At 45.7% G+C, this 22,311-nt stretch overlaps 1 protein-coding gene, 1 long non-coding RNA gene and 1 other non-coding gene across 6 annotated transcripts in view; 2 read left to right on the top strand and 1 right to left on the bottom strand.

The window, feature by feature from the left end:
• Window positions 1-92: 92 nt before the first annotated feature.
• Window positions 93-12,058, top strand: LOC129391782 (uncharacterized). The gene is made up of 3 exons (XR_008616465.1): window positions 93-660; window positions 9,460-9,533; window positions 11,976-12,058. It is a non-coding gene; the product is annotated as an uncharacterized lncRNA (long non-coding RNA).
• On the top strand, window positions 792-873 carry TRNAS-CGA (transfer RNA serine (anticodon CGA)). Its single transcript has one exon. It is a non-coding gene; the product is annotated as a tRNA-Ser (tRNA).
• Window positions 10,334-22,311, bottom strand: part of RNF41 (ring finger protein 41) — a 24,420-nt gene continuing 12,442 nt past the window's right edge. For 2 of the 4 annotated variants that reach the window (XM_007129357.4, XM_055082040.1), the window contains exons 3-7: window positions 18,282-18,394; window positions 14,504-14,775; window positions 13,662-13,797; window positions 13,147-13,250; window positions 10,334-12,345 (exon numbers count right to left, since the gene is read on the bottom strand). In XM_007129357.4, coding sequence (XP_007129419.1) covers window positions 11,994-12,345; window positions 13,147-13,250; window positions 13,662-13,797; window positions 14,504-14,775; window positions 18,282-18,371 — 954 coding nt within the window. In that variant the 5' untranslated portion in view covers window positions 18,372-18,394 and the 3' untranslated portion in view covers window positions 10,334-11,993. Of the gene's footprint in view, window positions 12,346-13,146; window positions 13,251-13,661; window positions 13,798-14,503; window positions 14,776-16,819; window positions 16,960-18,281; window positions 18,395-22,026; window positions 22,209-22,311 lie in introns of those variants that run through there. The other 2 variants (XM_055082041.1, XM_007129361.4) reach the window with 2 other exon arrangements.

Genomic DNA, 22,311 nt, shown 5'->3' with positions numbered 1-22,311 from the left:
TGGCCCCGGCCCGCGCAGCGCCCCCTGCCGACCGGCCGCACGAGGCGGCGGCGGCGGAGCGCGGGGCGCTGGGCGGACCCTGGCGGCCTCCCCGGCGGCGGCGGTGGGAGCGGCCGAAGCTTCGGGGAAGAGGCTGTTTCCTGGAGGGGGCGCACACTCCCCTGAGATCGCCCTTTACCGACCTGAAGCCTTTTCTCTTCTTGCCTTTCAGCCCGGGAAGTGGGGTACCTCTCTATCCTACCCCAAGGGGATGCCCGTGGCCTGAGAAGCCCCCAGCCCATAGCTCCGAGTAGTCCTCACCTTGCCCATTTCTAACCCCACGGAGCCCCTAATCCCAAGGAACCCCGGACCCCTTTCTGCAAGAAGTTCCTTCCTTTCATCCATCCCCAGGAGTTGCCCGTTTAAGCTCTTTCTGAGCCTCCTTCGCCCCTAAGGCCATGTCCCAGGTCCGCCTCTCACTCCGTAACCCGAGGAGTCCCCTAACCGCTACCCTGGGGGCCCAGCCCCCCCTCTCCAACTGCTTCCTCTGCAGGCCTCACCATCGCCTCCTGAATAGTTTTACGCTCCTTGAGACCCTCATTTTCGTGGGGCGGGAGACCCTCCCTCCTTGGGTCACCCGGTCCACCAGACTCTATTCCTTTGAGCGGCGTGGAGGAAGAGGTAAGGAGCGGGGCGGGAGGAGGTCACAGGGTGTGTGTGTTTGGGCCTGGCCCGGCTTCCCTGTGTCGCACTCCCTCCGGGTCGCTGTGCGGACCCCTTCTGTAAATGCGCGGCGGAGAGTAGTTTTGGAAGTCACGGTGGCCGAGTGGTTAAGGCGTTGGACTCGAAATCCAATGGGGTTTCCCCGCACAGGTTCGAATCCTGTTCGTGACGGCCGCTTTTTTTTTTTCTCCTTCGAGAGTGTGTGAAGGGAGCCCCTTGTCTTCCACGTGTCTTTCGTGCACTTCCTTTTGTCTCGGAAACAGAAGCCAGAAGGTCTCACCTCTGGATTTGGGGGGAGGGGGGCGGGAATGAGGGTGACCATGAGAAGCGTAATTATGCACAACTGTATTGGCTGCTAGGATACAAGGTACTTTCAGAGTTCTGTAACGTCAGCTTTGCAAGCAGAGTTTTGGCATAACCTTGTTTCATTCTTTTGGGAGGGCATAGCAAAGGATTTGGTTGAAGAAAGGTTAAGTTTTGTTCGGGAATGTGAATACCTGTTGTGCTATAATAGTCAAAACTGGAGTTTCCAGGTAAAGAGGGCACCTCTGGATTTCATGACCAGACGTCACATCATGTAGGTCTGATTACAATGAAGACGGGGGAAACAAGGCATTCTCTCACTGGGATTGCTATGAAGAGCGGCACCTCAGGTATCACAGGGCTAGTGGGGAGTAGCCTATTGAATCATGAACGCTGCGCCAATCTAGCTGGAGCCAGAGTGTGCGAAGATAACTCACTTTTTATCGAGTGCTCATTATGTGTTCTAAATTCTCCATGTTCCAAGTTCCTAGCTAGGGGATTAATCCTTCTCTAACCTCTAACCCTCCTGTACTCACTCAGCCGGTTCTTCCTATTCCCAATGGCTCACTGTGGGGAATATCTAGGATACCTGTTGAAGATGTTCTCTCTGTATTTTATTTCTTGCACAGCCACATCTCCAGGAAGGTTCCCCAGAGGGCAGGGGGTTCAAAGGTAATTCACAGAGCTTTTTACACATTTACACTTTGGAGTTTCCCACCTTCCTATAATTGCTTATGCTGTTTTTTCCACTCATGCTGTTTTTCCCTCACCACTTCCTTCCCCCTGCCCCCCACACCATTATAATTTTCCATCCTCCCCGTCTTTTTACCCCTCCTCTTTGAGGTTCTTAATTACAACAGCTAGAACCTACCACCACCATCCACTAGGTTGAATGCAAGGCATCTCCTTTGACACGCTTCTGCAAAAATTAATTAAAATAAAATAAAACAAGTTACATTATTCTACCTCCTAAATAGTCTCAACTGTGTCCACTTTTCTCAGAGGTGAGTGCAGGCTGGGCCCACCACTTGCTGGAGCCTTCATTTGGAAGGTAGGGGTACTTTTGAGGATCACATGAGTTGATGTATATAAAGCTGCACTAAAGCATCCACACTACCCCGGTTTAGGTAGCTGGGGACCTTAAACCCTTCCATGGTTGCTTTTTGTATTTCATGATCTGGTCCCTTTTTTTCTCCCCACTTTTTCATATTCACTACATTTCATCCACTGGTATTCTGTTAGTTCCTGGCATAGTATTTTTCAGTGTTCATGCCGCTCTCTGCCTGAAATAATCTTTCTCATCCTTACCTTCTTCTCAGTCTCCACTTAAATGTTGGTTCTCCTGGGAAGTCTTCTCTAACCACCTGTCTCCCACCATATCCTATTCTCTAATCTTTCTATGTGAAATCCTTCTTCCCCCATAGAATATACACTCTTGGCACATATAAGCCACTCCAAAAAAATCTTTTTGCGTACATGGATGTTTTTTAACATAGTCATGTGTACATGTTTTAATCTTCACTCAGACTGGACTGTAAGCTTCTTATTTGTTTGTACCTCCTCTACTAGGCCTTAGACATAGATGTGATAAAAAAATATACTGAATGAATAGAATCTAATAGGTTCTGTACTGGACTTCCTACCAAATCCCATTTTGCACACACTCAAATTTAAATATCTGAAGAGCCAAGACCAAAACTGACCAGCAGAGGGCAACGGATAACTATGTTTTGAAGAGAAGAAGGCCCCATGGTTTACAAAATGGAGGATCTGGATCCAGAATAAGCTGGCTGAGGTTGTTTGGTACTTGAGATACTACTTTTCACTCTCAGATGCTTGCCTTGTAACTCTGGGGGTAAGAGGCCAAGACTTTGAACCTTCCTGTACAATAGATAATTTCAAATTTAAACCATTCCCACAGCCCACCACCCACAATTCCTTCACCCTTCTATCCCAACAAATCGTATCTCTCTATCCTTATATTTTTCTTTGTGTTGCATAACCAGGCCCCCTTTCTCACTATTCTTATGTATTTACTACATTCTTCCCACTGGCATTCTTCATTTTCTGGTTCAGTATTTGGCCTTGCTCTTCTGACCTGAAGTTACCTTCTGCACCTTGGCTTGCAGTCCCACTCATTTCAACCTCCTAAGGAACCTTCCATGAATATTCTTCCATAACAAGTTAAAATTCTCCTACTCTACTCATTCAATCCTTCTTTAATTTAGGACAAACAAAAACTATACCTTCACTTGACACTTCCAAATCACCATGTTGTTTTCTACTTTTTTTTTTTTTTCTTTTAAATAAAATGTATATCCTCTGGGACTTCCCTGGTGGTCCAGTGGTTAAGACTCTGAGCTCCCAATACAGGGGACCTGGGTTCGATCCCTGGTCAGGGAACTAGATTCCGCATGCTGCAACTGAGACCCAGTGCAGCCAAATAAATTAAAAGATAAATAAAATGTATACCCTCTGCCTCCAGCTCCATGCTATCTTTTTTTTTTTTTTTTTTTTGCGGTACGCGGGCCTCGGGCCTCTCACCGTTGAGGCCTCTTCCGTTGCGGAGCACAGGCTCCAGACGCGCAGGCTCAGCGGCCATGGCTCACGGGCCCAGCCCCTCCGCGGCATGTGGGATCTTCCCGGACCGGGGCACGAACCCGTGTGCCCTGCGTCGGCAGGCGGACTCTCAACCACTGCGCCACCAGGGAAGCCCTCCATGCTATCTTTAATAGCCTGTGGTAGAAAACTTTGCCATGTTTGAAACCATTGATTTCTTATTGGGCTTGGGAGACATTGTACTTTCTTGCTTTTCTCTTAGAACACTGTTTCTCCATCTCATTTATTTTCTCCCTTCTTCTGTGGAGTTTTACTAAAGCTTCATTCTTTTCCCTCCTCTCGAGAGAGAAGCCCCAAGCTACCATTCCAGGCATGGCCTCTCAGCCACACCATCGTCCTATATCTCCAGCTGCCTATATGTCTGCACAGCTGACCTAATGTCACCTAAAACAGCAGTCCCCAACCTTCTTGGCACCAGGGACCGGTTTCGCGGAAGATGGAAGATGATTTTTCCACGGACAGGGGTTGGGGGGGATGGTTCACGCGGCAATGTGAGCGATGGGGGGGCAGCAGATGAAGCTTCGCTGGCTCGCCCGCCGCTCCCCTCCTGCTGTGCAGACCCTTACCGGTCCGAGGCCTGGGGGTTGGGGACCCCGACCTAAAACACAAACAAAACTTTTTCTTTCCCAGAATCACATTCTCAACTTTTCCCATTTGTTAATACTATTCTCTCAATTCCATCTATTTCCAACCTTAAGAATTATCAGACATTTTCTATTCTGCCATGCCCATCATTCATCAATCATTGCTTCCTCCATCACATCATCTATTTCATGCTTGTGTTACAGTGGCCTTCCAGGTGCCCCAGTTTCACCACACTTAAATCTCTAAACACTGCTTTCATCGTATTAATCCCCTGTCTAGGAATTTCAGTGCCCCATCTGTTCAAACACATGCTCCTATTATCAATATGCCTTGCCTAAATCACCCATTTTTTTAATCCTTAATTCTTTCCAGTAAGATACCCTAATCTAATCAGGCTGGGTGTCTCCACATCACAGCCTAATTCCTTCCTTCTGTCTCTTCACCTTAAAACCAATGACTAGCTAATGCCACCCTATACTGATTTTTTCAGCTACAAATTCTTAGATCTTAATCAAAATTGCTTTTAGGTGACTAAAAAGCTAGTGTGGGGAAATCTAACACACAGGAACTTATTATCCCATTGCAAGTTGTTGACTTGTTCCAAATGTTAGGAGGCTTGGATCTCTGCAGTTTATCCAGTAAAGCAAATCATTAGAGGACTTGAGCTGAAATGATCTCAACCTACACTTATTTCAGGAATGCTCTCATAGCACAAAACATTTCTGGAACTCCTTTACAGCTAGTTTAGGAGCCACATTTAAATGATTCATTACTTCAAAATTACTTTAAAAAAAAAGGCTGAGCACTAGCCACCTTTATCATGCATCTGTTTTCCAGATTTTGTTCCAGATTACTTCTGGAATTCCCTAAGGTCGCATTCTTAGCTTTCTTCGTGTTCTCTCTAGTGGCTGAATTCATTCCTGGAATTTCTTGATCACCTTTGGGAAGATAACTCCCAAATCCACGTCTTTAACCCTAACTTATTGCTCTTAAGCTGTAGACCCACATTTCCTTTTTCTGGCTAACCCCCTCTTATGGGGAAGCACTTCCAACCGATTGTTCCCCAAATGAGCTCATTCACCCCTGAAACCTGCTCATCCTCTTCTCCTCCCTATTCAGGTTAATGACACTGTCCTCTCATTCACAGATTAGAAACCTCTGTCTTTATCTGTGACTCATCTTTAGTTACATGCCCCTTGTTATGTGCAGTGGTTGGGAGCCCAGGCTCTGGAATGACTTTCTGGGTTCAAATCCTAATTCTTACTATTAGCTACGTGAATTTTGTCCTTTGTCTTGGTTTCCCCACATAGAAAATGGAGATGATAATAGTCTTTTTATAAAGCTGCTGGGATGACTAGATGTTTAATATTTAGTTCGTGACTCACAGTACATGCTCAGCCTGGCTGTTAGCCCCTTTCCTCATTGCCGATATCTGATCCTATTTGGAACTCAGCTCCAATGATTCCTGAGAAAACTTCCCTCCTGCATCCCACCGGGTAGATAGTTGACCCCTTTCCTCCTGTTGTCCCATTGTACTTGATTCCTACCTATTAGCAATATGCTAGTCTGTATTTCCCGTTATTTGTTCAAATGTACGTCACCTAAGCTTTAAATTCCTTTCAAGGAATATACAATTATTTGTGTATCTCAAATGCCTAGAACCACGTCTGGCATTTGACTGGTACGCTGTAAATGTTGGCTGAGTGAATCTGGTCAGTTACTAAGTCCTGTGGATTTTTTCTCTCATGTCTCTGTCCTCTTTCCTGGTCTATTTCAAGCTCTAATCCTCTCACGTGAATTACTGCAAAGCTTACTAATATTGTCACCAAATTTTCATTGTTTTCCCATCGTCATCAGAATCATGAATTGGAAGTCACTCCTCTTCTCAAAAAACCTACCTGTAAAACTAAAGTCCAAATTCCCTGCCATGTATTCAAGGCCTACCAAGAATTGGCCCCAAATTATCTTTAGTTTTATCTTCCATTACTTCCTCCAACAAACTCTATGCTTCAGATTACACTAGTCTCATCCCTCTTCAACATGTCCTTCACCTTCACTTGTTTTTTTTTTTTTAACATCTTTATTGGAGTATAATTGCTTTACAATGGTTTCCGCTTTACAAGATGAATCAGTTATACATATACATATGTTCCCATATCTCTTCCCTCTTGCGTCTCCCTCCCTCCCACCCTCCCTATCCCACCCCTCCAAGTGGTCACAAACCACCTAGCTGATCTCCCTGTGCCATGCAGTTGCTTCCCACTGGCTATCCACCCCACGTTTGGTAGTGTATATATGTCCATGCCACTCTCTCACTTCGTCACAGCTTACCCTTCCCCCTACCCATATCAAGTCCATGCTCTAGTAGGTCTGTGTTTTATTCCCGTCCTACCACTAATCTCTTCATGACATTTTTTTTTCTTAGATTCCATATATATGTGTTAGCATACGGTATTTGTTTTTCTCCTTCTGACTTACTTCACTCTGTATGACAGACTCCAGGTCCATCCACCTCACTACAAATAACTCAATTTTGTTTCTTTTTATGGCTGAGTAATATTCCATTGTATATATGTGCCACATCTTCTCTATCCATTCATCCACTTGTTTTTATTCATGGTATTATCTCAGCCTAAAACATTGGTTGCAAACTCTGGTCGACTCTCCGAGAGATGCAGTACCTTACCCAAGGTTGCGCATCACAGAGCTGCTGTCCTTGAAGTCTGGGCTCCTAGCCACTCCACTACCTTGCCTTCACACCTCCAGACCAAAACATCTCCAAATATGGCCCACAGGGACCAGAAGCATCATGTGAAAAATGCCAGTCCCTGAGTATAGGGCCCACTAAGCCCCACTCCCAGGTGATTCTGATGAAGTATAGAATTAATGACCTCTGCTCTAGAAATGGATCTTCCCTGACCACCAGATCTAGGGCAGAAACCCTGCTTTGTGTCTGTCCTGACCCTTACCCCAGTTTGTAATTACGTTAATTACAGTTTGTAATTACATCTCCCCTTTTCCCAATTTATTTTTCTCCTAGGACTCATGCTACCAAACATAACATGTTTTTCTTATTATCTTGTTTCTTGTCTGTCTCCTCAACCAGAGTTTTACAGCCAGGAGGGCAGGGGCTTTGGTGGTTTTGTGACAGCTGTACGTATCTCCAGCACACAGGACAGTGCCTGGAGCTCCATAAGTATGGGTTGAATAAACTGATGAGTAACTAAAAAAAAAAAACTCTGGTGGATCCTATGTTTTTGTTTTGTTTTATTCTTTTTTTGGCTCACATTAAAAAATAAATTGAGCCAACATTTAAAAGTTGTGACATTTAGCATAAACATTAGGATGTCCAAAAGTTCTTGAAAAAATAATAGGGGCAATGTTGGGCCCCTGTTCTTGTATAGCAGTGACCAATCAGAGCTGCACTGCCAGCTGCCCATTCTCTCAGGGCACATATTTGTCACCTAGCCAGTTTCAAAAATCTCTCTCAACAAATACAAGCGTACAGTGAAGAGATTAGGCTAATGGTGGGACAACTGGGCCTACGTCCTGATGTTACACAACATAAAGAACATCTCCTGTGATATCTTTTATCCCCAGAAATGGTTAATTTGAATCTCTCTGACTCTAGGGGATTCCCTGGTGGTCCAGTGGTTCGGACTCTGCGCTTTCACTGCTGAGGGCCCAGATTCAATCCCTGCTCGGGGAACTAAGATCCCACAAGCCACGCAGTGTGGCCAAAAAAAAAAAAGAATCTCTCTGACTCTAGATCTAATCCTGTTTAGGAAAAATAGAGGTTAGAGGAATAAGTTAAAGGACGCTGTGAAGAAGCAATCAGTCAAATCCGAGACCACTCTCTACACAACTGGCCCAATTCTCTTCAACAAATAAGTGTTACCAAAAAAAGGTTGTTCCAGGAATCCAGACTAAGAGAGTTAAAACACATAACCTTTTGTAATGGCATGGTTCCTGGATTGGATCCAAGGTTGGACAAAAATCAGCTCTAAAAGTACTTTTCTTAGACCAGCTGGGGAAGGGTGAACATAGATTTGTATTAGATTAAGGATACGTGTTAACTTTAAGCATTTGTTATTTTGGCAACGTAGAAAAATGTTCTGAATTTTCAAATGTATATACTAAAGTGAAAAAACAACAAACCCTTTCTACTTCCCTGCCCATTGTCCTGACCTTAAAAGCCTAGAACAGGGCTTCCCTGGTGGCGCAGTGGTTGAGAGCCCGCCTGCCGATGCAGGGGACACGGGTTCGTGCCCCGGTCCGGGAGGATCCCACATGCCGCGGAGCGGCTGGGCCCGTGAGCCATGGCCGCTGAGCCTGCGCGTCCGGAGCCTGTGCTCCGCAACGGGAGAGGCCACAACAGTGAGAGTCCCGCGTACCGCAAAAAAAAAAAAAAAAAGTCTAGAACAGGTTGGCACATTTTCTGTAAAGGACCAAATAGCACATATTTTAGGCTTTGTGGTCCATAGTTCTATGGCAACTACTCAGCTCTACGGCTGTAATCTAAAAGCAGCCATAGACAATATATATAAACACAAATGGGCATGGCTGTGTTCCGTTAAAACTTTTTCCACAAAATCAGGCAGCAGCATGCAAGCTGTAGTTTGCCAACCTCTGATCTAAAACAAATACACCTCTTGGAAAAGTCTTTCCTGGAACCCATCAGAATCAGTGGCTTTATCTTCCCTCTGCTCACATATTGCTTGTGGTAAGATCCACTTCCCACATTTATGATGTCTTCTTATACACTCATCTCAATTAGGGAGTAAGTTCTTTGAAGGTAGGTGCCATTTTGCTACATGAACCACCCCCCCCCAGCCCCACACTAGTGAATTCTTGCCGAATAGATATTCAATGAATACCGTTTCCAAAAAACCAAGTCTACCTTAAAAGGAAGATTTAGCATCATTCATGACATTCAAAAGAATGAGCAGCAGGTTCTAAAAGTAATTTTGAAGAAGCTTAAAAAAAAAAAAAAAGCACTACTGGTATCATTAGAGTACATATCTTGCCACTTGTGCTCTATACTGTGATACGTTCATCGGTATCTTCTAATCAGACCTTGTATGTATGAAAGTAGTAGATTCAGTGGGCACAGGAATGTCCTTATGCTTTTTTTTTGGCGCCACTAAAGTACCTAGAGTGCTATTAGATTTGTGTTAGGCGCACGATAAATGCTCAACAACTTTATAATACGGTACACTGTGGTAAAAGAAGATTTTTTTCTCATGATAGGGAGAAGGTGGCAGCAAATGCCTACAAAAGGGTTTATCAAGATTCGACAACCACAGCAGGTGCAGTCATTCCAGGTTCCTTTCCTCCTGTGTACTTTCTTGGTTAGGAGACATTGTGGGTGGAGGCTTCCCTGCCTGCAATGGAATCCCAGATTCCAAAGCAAAGGTGTTTGTGGGACATGGGGGAAAGGTACTTGCATATCTTCTATAGAAAATGTCCCAAAATCCCAGAACACATAGGGAAGACATGGATTTGGAGCAAAGGTAAACCCTGAAAAGATCACAATTCAGATGACTGGTGAGAGTGCTTCAGCTGTGCAGAACAGGAGTCAGGAGGGAAGGATGTAGGAGGGTACACAAGGCAAAGAAGATATGAGGTGCACTCTCCTCCCAGACAGAACTCCTCCTAAAACAGAGGTTAGTTCTAAGACAAGAGTAGGTTACAAAGCAAGGAAGAAGTCAGGGGAATTAAGGTGAGAGGAAGGCCAAAGCAGAGGAGAACCTTCATGAGGGGAGTGATGTGAATTAAGAATTGAGAGAGTTGAGTAAAAGGTTTATTATTAGTGCAGTCAACACCATGGAACAGCACATATATAACACAACTAGCAACCTGCAGAGACACTAGTGCAAAGGGTAGGGAAGCCTTAACTGAGCTTCCTGGCTCCATCTGAGGGTGACAACAGGAGGGTATGGGCCTGGGTGAGGCAGGCAGGGGCAGAGGGGAGTGGAAGAAATGTAGTAACCAGACTAAGTATAGCAGCGTTTTCAAATTCCTGAGCACAATGTCCTGGAGCTGGAACATATGACTGTTCCTCACCCCCTTCAAGCTGTATTCTCTCCTCCCCACAGTTCCAGTGGAACCATGACCCAGCTACCCAGACCTACCGCAAGCTGGCCTGGAAAAAAGCTCCAAAAAGAGAAGCTTTATGGCCATCTCTCTCCAGCCCCACTTCCACCTGCATATCAAGATAATCATACCCACTATCCCTCCCCTTCTCTTACTCTGCTAGTCACCCCAGGGATTAAGGAATGCCCTGGGCATCCCGAAATGCAGCTGAAGTCCTAAGGGGGTATGGGTGAGACAGCACAGCCTGTACTCAGAGACATAATTTCTATCCCATCTTGCCTGATGAAGCTTAGAACCCAGCTATATATATATATATATCTCCAAGGAAACCGGGTGTTGGGAGGAGTGGCGGGCAGGATTTCTTCAAAATTAATACTCCAAGTCCAGAGTTTTACAGTGAGACCCTAGATGGGCTGGGAGCAAAGTTCTCCAGAGGGCACAGTCATTGATGCTGGACTGTCACATCCATCACTGGAATAGAGGAAGCTCCTCATCTCAAGATGGGTTATGGAGGATTGGGGCAGACTTCAGTTCAGCCAAGGACTCCCTTGGCCTTTCCTATATTAAAGCCAAAGGTTGTGCTGAAAAGGAAAAATATAAAACAGACCCCATCCCCGTCCCACCCTATCCAAAAATCCCCACAATAGGAACAGCAAAAGAAAAGTTTTAAGTTTTGTAAAAATTTTTTTCTTTCTTAAAAAAAAAAAAAAGTAAATAAATTAAATTGCCAGCAATGTAGCTGGGCTGGAAAAGTGGGGTAGCCATAATCAGGCCATTCTTAAAAAAGAAAAACTGTGAGGGAGGGAGTGAAATATAAACAAACAATGGACAAAGAAAATTATCAAAATAACTAGTTACAATCACAGGGCTGAGAGAGAGGGGTCTATGGAACTATTATGGCCTGTGCCAGAGGCAGTGCCTACCCAATTTCAGCAAAAGCCAGAGCGCTGCTTCCTGCTGAGCATATTCACCCCAATGGACTAACCCCTCACTCACCCCAACCCTGTCATTCGCTAATCGTCAGAAAGTGTAGGAAAAAAGAGCTCATCTGGAAATTTTCGGCATCCCCACCTGCACATCTGCAGACCCGGCGGGAGCCCACACCTTTAAGGTGGGCTGAACAGGGTATTGCTTGGCACAGAGGTCCAGTCTTCCCCTAAGGGCCACCAGTGATGGCCTACTGGCCTCATTATTTCTAGGGTTTTGTTCCATCCTTACCATTTCTTTAGGATGTCTGCTCCCCAGAGCCGCCCTCTAAATGCTGTTTATAGAGTCAATAGGCCTGCCTGCTCTGGATTCCCTGGTTTTGGAGGAGGGGAACAGTTAGAGATGCCTCACTCCATCCTGATCCTCTAGAGAAAATGAGTATCTTTGTGCTTTCTGAAAATATCTGGAACCAGGGACCCTAGGCAGGAAAACAGAAATAGAGCTGGGGACTTTCCCAACCAGATGGAAAATATACAGACGTTTTAGGGGAAGAAATTAGGCAAATGGAGGGAATCTGGGTTTCCCACCCGAAAGCCTGAGCAGAGTGCCCTGGGGCCCTCTTCAGTGGCAGAAGAGCAGGGAGATGTGTGGCTCTAGCGTTAGCCACAGTATTAAGGAAAGTGGGGAGGACTCAGGGCCCCGCTACTGGAGTGACAGGATTTTCTGATTTTCATCTCTTCCAGATAGCCCGTCGAGATCTCCTATATCTCTTCCACGCCATGCGCAAATATCATGACAAGCCCTGGCTCCTGCACCATGTCATCACCCATGTGCTGGTTCTCACAGGCCATCACGACAACAGCCTGCTTGCCAGGGATGCGCTTGGCCACGTAGTTCTCATAGTAACGCCGGTTCATCTGTCTTGTCTCTAGTGTGGCCAGACCCTGGGGCCAGCTACGCTCATGGGCATTTTCGATCAGCTCGTTGACAATAGACGCAGGACAGCCACTCTCCACCAGGGAGCGCTTGATTACAGCCTGGAGTACAGCATCTGGGGTGGAGATCATCCCTCCCCAGCGGGTCACTCGTGCCGGCTGCAGGGAGTTCACCCACCTGTGTGGAGGGAGTTGGAGGTGGTCAGTCCAGCTCGTCCCCTTTCTCTGCATTGGCTTTTCTCCTAATAGGAACGACTGCCTGCTCTGCACTCAACCTAACTCGATTCCTCCTTCTTTCCTTCCATCATTAGTTCAGAAACTCCAGATCTTTCCCTAGTCGGTCCCATCCGAGTGTCACCACATGTTACTCACCAGATTAAACTCCACGAGAGTAGGGTTCCTGTTATTTTTCTTAAAAATCCCAATACTTAGCACATGGTGCCTGGCATGTAGTAAGTGCTCAACAAATGTGTACTGAATGAAGCAATTATTCCTCTATACTGTGTCCCTCGCAGCACTATTTGCACTATACAGACTGACTCACAGTCTATGAACTACGCAGAACTCCAGAACTGAAAGGGATCTTAGACTTCGCTTGTTTTCTTCACTTGTTTTTGCTGTATTTTATTTTAGATCACTTTCCTGGATTTGTACTCTCTTCTTCTCTGAACTGTAAGCTCCCTGAAGTCAGGGACAATATCTTCTCTTTTTGGTCTTCCTAGCACTCCCACAGCCTTTAATACAGGGCTTTGTACATGTGGGTACCCATCTAACGCTTGGGTAAGCTTTCCCTTCCAACCACCCAAAAGAATACAAGATCCTCTGCTAGGGTTGAAGGTTATCGCCTTCTCCTCTGGCCCTGTTCTTCATCCCAACATCTGAGAAGCAGTGGCCCCAGCCCAGGCCTCTTCTTACCCTCCCCCCAGGGCTCAGTGCCAGGACGTGGGATGAATGACTCCACATCCTGAGTGACACTCACTCTAGGATCTCGTTGTACTCAATCGTCTCCTCCAGGCTCTGAAGGTTGGGGTTGACACTGCGAATTGCACGCATGTACGCCTTGAGCAGCTGGATGTCTCGCTTCTGTGGGGGGGGGAGGAGAACAAGGGATAATGGCTAAGACAGACAGTAGATGAGAAACAAAAGTTTGTCTGAGAATGAGGGAAATGGAGAGAGCTGAGGAACAACCAGAGTGGAAGCTTCATGAAGACAGGGATACAACTGTATCATTCCCAGCTGTATCCCCAGTGCTTAGCATAGTGCCTTCAAGGCAAGACATTTGATAAATGTCAAGTAAATGAATGCCACTGATGGGATGAAGGGAAGCAAGAAGAGCTCCAGCCTGATTCACTGCTATGCACAGGCAGAGTATCCACTGACCAGGCTCTCAAGCGCACACACAGATCTGCTGCTCACATCCACGCCTGCCACCCACAGGCGTGAGGTTATCTGCATATGAAAGACGTGTTCTGCCCTGTGTTCTCTGCGCCCTACCTGCTCTGCCAGCTGGTGTTTGTGCTCTGCTGAGGTCTTTTCCAGCTCTGCAATTCGTGTCTGCTGCTGCTGTACCACTGAGCGCAGGTGCTTAATGCAGTTGTGGTTTGGCAGCTCATCTTTGGGCATCTCCAGGCTGCCACCCAGGGTGGGAAAAGAACAGGATAGGAGTATTAATGGGACATGTGAGCAAAGGCAGATAACTGCTGAGAGGGCTTTTTCCTACCTGAAATGACTAAAATCCATTCATTTCCAACATTCAGGCGCCCTCTTGCTTATTGCCTTCATTTCCTTCTCCCCAGCTCCCCCTCGTCCCTTTGCTGTATACTTCCTCTGGGCCTCTTTCCCTCTCTAAGACAGTGTTTCCTCTCCCACGTGGCTCTCCTTTCCTCCTACAGATTCTGCCTGTGCACTCATTCCTTCTGAGAAGCCCTAGATTCACAGCCCTAGCTATCAGTATTTAATCAAATATTTCACACCCCAAAGAAAGAAAAAATAGGAACAACAGGGAATATGAGAAGCCTGGAAATTAGAGCAGTCAATCTGACAAAGAGAAAAGTAGTACTGGATGAAAGGGAGGAATAGAATAAAGTAAATCAGTCTTTAGTGGTATCACAGAGATTGCTGAATTGCTGTCTCCCTTCTTTTATTAAAGCAAGAGCAAAAAGATCGTAGCTCGGAAAGCAGCACGGAAGTGAGATCTTGGAGCAGGGAGCCAGGGAGGCCAGGAACACTCCTTGCCTGCAGGAGACCTCTTCAGCTAGTGAGCAGGGGATCCAGAGACAGGGGTATAAACGGGAAGGCCCTTATCTGTGTGGGCAGAAGAAGGGCAGGAACCTTACCCACAGCCCTGTTCACAGGTCACAGGCCGTTTTGGGTTGTGCTCACAGTCACTGAGGTGAGACATGAGGTTGTCAAGCCGGACAATAGCACTGCAGCCAAACACAGCGTTGTCGCAGGCGATCTGCAGCTTTGACAACATGTTCCGCATGATCCGAGGTACTGGGCGCAGGTGGGCGACCGTCACAACACTCCGGTCCACCGGACACGTCTGCTGCTGAGAGAACCACTGGGTGATGCAGGCGTTGCAGAAAGCATGCTCGCAGTGAGGCGCCTAGAAGGGAGAGCAGGGCAAAAGGGGCACAAGAGAATTAGCAGGAGCTAAGAGCCTGGGTACGATAACTCCGCAAAGCCAGTCAAGCCTCTGCGCAGCTTCTAGGACCAGAGGTCCCTGGGGTCACAGCCAAGTATAGATCTACTATGGGGCAAGGCATTGTGGGGGACAGGCTTCAGATATGTTTCCTGTGCCCAAAATTCCAAATGGATTGTGACATAAGACAAACAAGTAAAAGGTTATATAACAGTAAGAGATATAAATAATATTCCAGGACAATGAGAGAGAGGACATAAGGTAGTCAATTATTAATTGCCAAATTGGATTACATACTCAATAATTGCCAAAGAAATCCAGAAGAGGGTGAGATCTTTCCAGTCTAGGTCAATCAGGGCAGGTATTTATGGACAGGACAGAATTTGATATGGGTTTTGAGGGATAAGTAGAGAGGAGGTGGGGGCAGAGATTTACTGGCAAAAGTTCAAAAAAAATTTTTTTTTTGGCCACACCAAGTGGCTTGCAGGATATCAGTTCCCCGACCAGGGACTGAACACGAGCCACAGTAGTGAAAGTGCTGATTCCTTAACCACTAGACCACCAGGGAGCTCCCCCAAGTTCTTATTTTATGAGGCCCAACCTGAGGCGTTGCCCTGAGTCCCAATGACCAGGGCAACCCTCGAAAACAGGACTAGATTTTTGTAGAATCACATTCTTTGCAGTTTCATAAAGATATTTCAGCCTACTTCCTTGATAATGCAAAGTGAGAGGACTCTCTGGCCTCTGTGGAGGTACAATCTGGCCTCCAGCATGGGACAAACACAGTAGGCACTCACTAGATGTTGATGAATGGATGAATGACTCGAGCACTTATTATGTCCCAAACATTTTGCTACGTGCTTAAGATAAAAAAAGATAGACAGTTTTTGCCTTCAAGATGCTCACAGACACCAAAGACTGTAACACAGAAAGGCTTCATAAGGAAAGAAGTCATTCTCAGTATCATTAATCCAACTGTCAGTACATTTTTATTTTTCACTTAAAGACATAATATTTGATTCTTTTCAAAATCTTATAGACCCTCTCTCTCAAAAAAAAATCCTCAGTTTGTCTACTTTTCCCCATCTGTACTACCACTAACCCAGTTCAAACAATCATCTCTCATCTATATTATTAAGTATGTCTTCTAACTGGTTTTCCTACTTCTACCTTGCCTCTTTATAATCCATCCTACATTCAGCAGCTGTGATCGTTTAAAAAGGCAAACTAGATCATATTCCTCGCCTGCTTAAAATTTTACAATGGTTTCCGATTACACTTAAAATAAATCCAAACTCCTGCTCAGGATTTATAAAATTCTGTTTGATCTGGCCCTGTGCCTCTGGCCTCTCCTCACCTCACATCATGCTCCCAGCACTGACTTCAGGCCATTCTGGCTTTCTCTCTGTTCCCTGTCCACACCCTGCTCATTCCTGTCTCTTGCTTTTGCGGCTCCCCTTTGCCAGAATGGCCCCTTATCATTCAGATCTCAGCTCAAATGAACCTCTTTTGTGACCTTCCTATCTAAACCTGCCACCCCTGCAGAAGTATATAGAATGCGGTACCTTTTGTGTAAGAAAGGTTGGCAAATATACATGTACATTCATACTTGCTTGTATCTGCCCACATACACACTGGAAGGATACCAAATAAACTAATAAAAATGGTTATCTATGGGGGGATTAGGTGGACTGGGACAAAGACGGATGCAAGACTTTTCACCATATATCTTTTTATACTGTTTTGATTTCTGAACCATATGAATTTATTATCTATTCAAAAAATAAATAAATATGAGGTAGGGAAATCAGCATCCCTACCAGAGGCTTTCTACCCTTGGAAATGTGTCCGGAACCTGGCCTGCTCCTCAGAAGGTAAAGCCTGAGTCGGGGGGGAGGTTCTGCCTTAGTCACCAACTGCCACTGACTTCTCCACATGTGACTCACCTCAAATGATAGTGCTAGAAAACAGACAAGGCCCTGCCAGGGTGGGGAGGGAACTGACATACCCCATGACCTCTTGACACCACCAGGAGAGCTTGCTTGCACCCAGCCAATCTGCTTCTAATGGTCCAGGGCTAGCTGCCACTGGAATGCAGTCTGATTTTCATTCAGCTCAGGCATCTGTTCTCCTTTGGGTAGTTGAAAACTGGAGAGTAAGAATAAACTCCAAGAATCAAGGGGAGCCCCAGGGAGTTGTATTAGCGTTGAGTGGGGGAAGGGTCATGTGACCTCACTGACTGGTGTCCTGGTTTGGAAAATGGAATTATCTCCAGCTAGCCAGGAGCGGCAGAGGATTAATTGGTATTTACAGAGTATAGGCAATAAGGACCATGCAGAATGGTGTTCCATGACTGTTAAGAATTCATCTCATTCATTATACTTGCCTGGTAATCATGAGCTTCTCCTCATACTTGCCCCAGGAAGATACAATTATCTCTGGTCTGGCAAAGCTGGTAGAGAAATGACCTAGTGAAGGTGGCAGCTTTCATATCAAAATGCAGAGTACATGGCTGCATCAAAAACTTTTTTTTTTTCAGTAAATGCCAGGAAGAAACTAGGTCAGTTCACACAGTTCCCCCACTTCCTATTTGTTAAACAGTAGGCATGCCTGCAGGAAGACTGGCTGATTACCTGAAACACTGTATCATGAAAATGAAGAGAGAACTTATTAGGAGAGTCCAGAAGTTCAGTCATGGGTAGGAAGATGGAACCTAGTCAGAGCCCCTGAAGAGAAAAAGAAGCTACCAAACTACTGTCAAGAGGACAGAAACAAATAGCTGACCATTTTATAGCACAAAAGTCTTGCAGTGACCTCTGAAGAAAATCTGAACCACTGTACTTCTGTGGTGTCCACCTCTAAACAGACTCTGGAAGGCCCTATTCCTCTTGTAGCCGCCACTGCTCCTTTGCACCAAACCTCTATTCTGCGTGTGTCAGGAGTGCGGGGAGTGGGGGAAGGGGGGCCTGAACACAGTGACTTTCCCATTGGCCCCATTTCCTATGAATATATATATTTTTAATTTCCAAATGTTCCAATTATGTTTTTCTTTTCATATATATAAATTTATTTATTTATCTATTTTTGGCTGCGTTGGGTCTTCGTTGCTGTGCACAGGCTCTCTCTAGTTGCAGAGAGCAGGGGCTACTCTTGGTTGTGTGCACGGGCTTCTCATTGCGGTGGCTTCTCTTGTGGAGCACGGGCTCTAGGCGCATGGGCTTCAGTAGTTGCAGCATGTGGGCTCAGTAGTTGTGGCTCGTGGGCTCTAGAGCGCAGGCTCAGTAGTTGTGGTGCACGGGCTTAGTTGCTCTGCAGTATGTGGGATCTTCCCAGACCAGGGATCAAACCTGTGTCCCCTGCATTGGCAGGCGGATTCTTAACCACTGCGGCACCAGGGAAGTCCCTGAATATTTTGTACTAGCTCCACTACCATCTATTGCCCCGCCAAACCTGCTATCAGACTGACTCACCTGGACTGGCTCCTCCAAGACTCCACTGCAAATAGGACAGATAAGGTCTTCGTCAACATCCCCCTGGAAACGGGTTACATCATACCCCATGTCTCATCACTGAAACCCAGGTCCTGGAATGAACAGAGGAAAAAGAGTCCAGTTCAGAAGATTACAGATATGTGCCAACTTGATCTCATTGCCAAGGTTCGTTCATTTGTCCAATAAATATTTACTGAGGGCTTACTATGTGCCAGTCATTTGGGGTGGGGGGGTGAAGCTGACTCAAGAAATTTAATTCTAATGGGAAAAGATTTTATATAAATATACACTTAAAATATGAAGTGATAAATGCTTTTAGCGTGAGCACAGGGCACTATGAGGCCAAGAGATGTGGATACCTGACCCAGGCCAAAAGGAGAGGGAGGCTGAGAAGTTTTCCAGGACACCAGTGGAACGAGCAAGTAGTTAGCTAGGTTGTGTGTGGGGGCGGGGGGAGCCAGGGCAGGGTGGGGCATTAGGGTTTTAGGCACATGAAAGAGCACATTTAAGAGCCCAGAAGGGGACTTCCCTGGTGGTCCAGTGGTTAGGAATCCACCTTTCAATGCAGGGGACGCAGGTTCAATCCCTGGTCGGGGAACTAAGATCCCACGTGCCCTGGGGCAACTAATCCCGCGCCACAACTACTGAACCCACGTGCCATGACTAGAGAGCCCACGTGCTCTGAAGCCCACGCGCCACAACTAGAGAGAAGCCTGCACGCCGCAAGGAGGAGCCCGCGTGCCACAACTAAAGAGTCCATGTGCTGCAACTAAGACTCGACGTAGCCAAAAATAAATAAATTAATTAAAATAAATATTAAAAAAAAAAGTAAGAGGGGATATGATGAGTTCAGGCAACTGTAAGTGGTTCAGAAAAAGTTCCATCTGAAGAGTGCAAGAGAGGGAGTGTCAAAATACAAGGCTGGAAAGGCAAGTAAGGGCCAGGCCATGAGAAGTCTTATGTAAGGAGTTTGGATTTTACCCTGAAGGCTATGGGGAGCCACTGAAAGACTTAAAAGGAATGATGTGATAAAAGTTCTTTTTTAGAATCACTCTGTAAACAGGGGTGAGATTAGAGACTGGAAGAACATCTAGGCAGGAGAGAAGTAGTGAGAGTCTGAATTTAGGTGGTGGTGATGGGAGGGAAGTTCAGGAGAACAAAGACTCAAAGAGCAGCGAGGCTGCCATGCCCCTTCTTTGGGCTCCTAAGGGTCAAACCCAAACAAGGACATCCAGCCAGTGGGCTAATTGGAGCAAGGATGGGCACCTGATATAAGGGCAGACAATCTACAGACCAGCCATCAGCTGTGATGTCCTGAAAAAAATGAGCTGAGTCAGTCATGTAGTTCTCAGGAATTTAGAATCAGGCTGTTCAATTTAAAAGGGTGGGGAGTGGGGGATTTCCCTGGCTGTCCAGTGGTTAGGACTAGGCGCTTTCACTGCAATGGCCCAGGTTTGATCCTTGGTCAGGGAACTAAGATCCCACAAGCTTCGTGGCAAGCCAAAAATTAAAAATAAATAAATAAAATTTAAAAATAAATAAATAAAATTTAAAAATAAATAAATAAAAGGGTGGGGAATGGGATGGATGCAGAGAGGCCTTGATGGGTCAAGTGCAAGCTAAAGTACAGCACTGGACTGAGTCAAGGCTGACCGGATTTAGACGCCCGGTTCTACTACTCATTAGCTGTGTGACCTTGGGCAGGCTTACATATACTTCCTAAGCCTGCATGGCTTTTTAAACAGATAAAATTGGTATAAGTAACAATAGAAGTGACTCTCACAGAGTTGCCCTCAAAGAAACAATACATATAAAACATTTAGCACAATGCCTGCTGGCATATACTAGGCACTCAATACACAAGAGTAACCATTATTTAGGTATACTTTTTTTTTTTTTTTTTTTTTTTTTGGCCAAGCCACACGGCATCTTCGTTCCCCAATCAGGAATCCAACCTGTGCCACCTGCAGTGGAAGTGCGGATTCCTAACCACTGGACCGCCAGGGAATTCCCTATTTATGTACATATCTAATTTCTACTACTTGATTAAAAATTCCTTAAGAGTAGGAACTCAAGTACTACATTCAATTTAGCACCAAGCACAGTTCTTTACAAAACAGTAAAATGTTTGGTGTGATTAAATGTTGCCTTAACTGGGAGCTTCCCAGCAGAGTACAGTGGACATGTATTTTGCCTACCTAACATCCCATTTTCTGTAAACAGCATCACAATTTTCCTTCAGGAATCAGAACCTGTTTCCTAGTGGACATGTGACCCAACCTAGGACAGTGAGAGAGATGCTTCTATTGGAGCTCTCATGGGGTTTGCATAGCTGGTAGGATGTACAATTCAGAGTGGTCAGTGACCATCTCTGCCATTAATGAGGACAGCCTACTTACAGAATGACGCCGTAATTGGGAATTCCCTGGTGGTCCAGTGGTTAAGGGCTCTGCGCTTCCACTGCAGGGGGCATGGGTTCAATCCCTGGTCGGGGAACTAAAATCCCACATGCCACACAGCATGGCCAAAAAAAAAAAAGATGCCATAATGAAGAAAGCAGAGCTGAGAAATCAAATTCAGGTGAAATCATTCGAGGGCCTGGATTCAACGATGCCTGAAGCCACAATCACTTTCTGAACATAAGTTACATGAGTCAGTAAATTCCCTATTATGTTTAGGCTGGTTTGAGCTGGGTTTTTATCTCTTTAAACTGACAAAAATCCTGATTAATATAGGCTAATGGAGACAAGAAATCACAAGGCTCACTTTGGAACCACTTATCTTTCTTTACCCATTTTATATAGGAACAACGATACCCAATGACACTGCTACAATTACACTGACCTCCATCACCACCATTTCTCTGTATTCTTGTTCTTCCATCTCTAGGGCCTTAAGTTCAGGGCCTTGGGCTTACTAACAATCCCTCTGAAATTGTCACTCTAAACCACCTTGGTCTGGCTATCTTCCTCTAAAATAGGGATATCCATCTATTTGTCTCTCCTCAGACCTTTGACCTTCTGTTCCTATGCCAACATTCCCTTGAATAATCCATCAACAGTAATGGATTAGAGTGAGTACATGAAGGGTAATATTAAAGACATCATAAAGTGAAATGTGAAACCCAGAACTAAGGCCCCTTGTGATTCTCCTTGTTGCAACTCACTGAACTGAACAATGAGGACAGTGGTAAGAGAGCCAAGAGCAGTCCAGTGTCACTGTCCTGTGGACCTCCACTATTGAGAGCTGTAGTGCAGACCATGGCGTTGTTCACTTTAGGAATTCTACTCCCTTTCTCTCTCATCCACATGGTTCCAGGAGAAGCTGCCTCACTAGTACTGTGAGACTTTAACCTAGGCAGCAGCTGACTGGGACAAGGGTGAGCAAGCAACCCAAGCAGGGCCAACGGATCCTATCTCTGAGAATTTGAGCTTGATACCAAGAAAGATGAGTTGGTCTTTCTTTGCCTGTCATGTGGACTGAGGAAGACAAATCTACAGAGGGAAAGAAAAGACTGAAACAGACACAGTGAGAAAATCCTGGATGAGAGCTAGAAAGTCCTGAGGCTTCAGAGTGACTGGTTTGTTCACAAGACCTAGTTGCCTTCCTATCTTTGGCTTCTGTGAGACACCCTGTGTATCCTCTTTTTGCTTAAGCTTTGAGTTGGGCTTCTGTACCTTTTTAAAAAATATTTATTTATTTATTTGGCTGCACCGGGTCTTACTTGTGGCAAGCGGGATCTTCGTTGCCGCGTGCAGTATCTTTAGTTGCGGCATGCAGGATCTTTTAGTTGCAGCGTGTAGACTCTTAGTTGTGGCACAAGGGATCTAGTTCCTTGACCGGGGATCGAACCCAGGCCCCCTGCATTGGGAGCACGGAGCCTTAACCACTGGACAAGCGGGGAAGTCCCTGCGCTTCTGTATCTTACAGCCAACAGAATCCTGGCTCAAACAACAACAAAGAGAAGCATACAGAATTAGAAGTTTGGAGAGGGATGGTTTAAATTAGG

This window comes from Physeter macrocephalus, unplaced genomic scaffold (assembly GCF_002837175.3).
Source record: "Physeter macrocephalus isolate SW-GA unplaced genomic scaffold, ASM283717v5 random_6, whole genome shotgun sequence".
Lineage (NCBI taxonomy): Eukaryota > Metazoa > Chordata > Mammalia > Artiodactyla > Physeteridae > Physeter > Physeter macrocephalus.
Note: the sequence above shows the minus strand (reverse complement) of the source record. Positions and strands in the feature narration are given on the sequence as shown.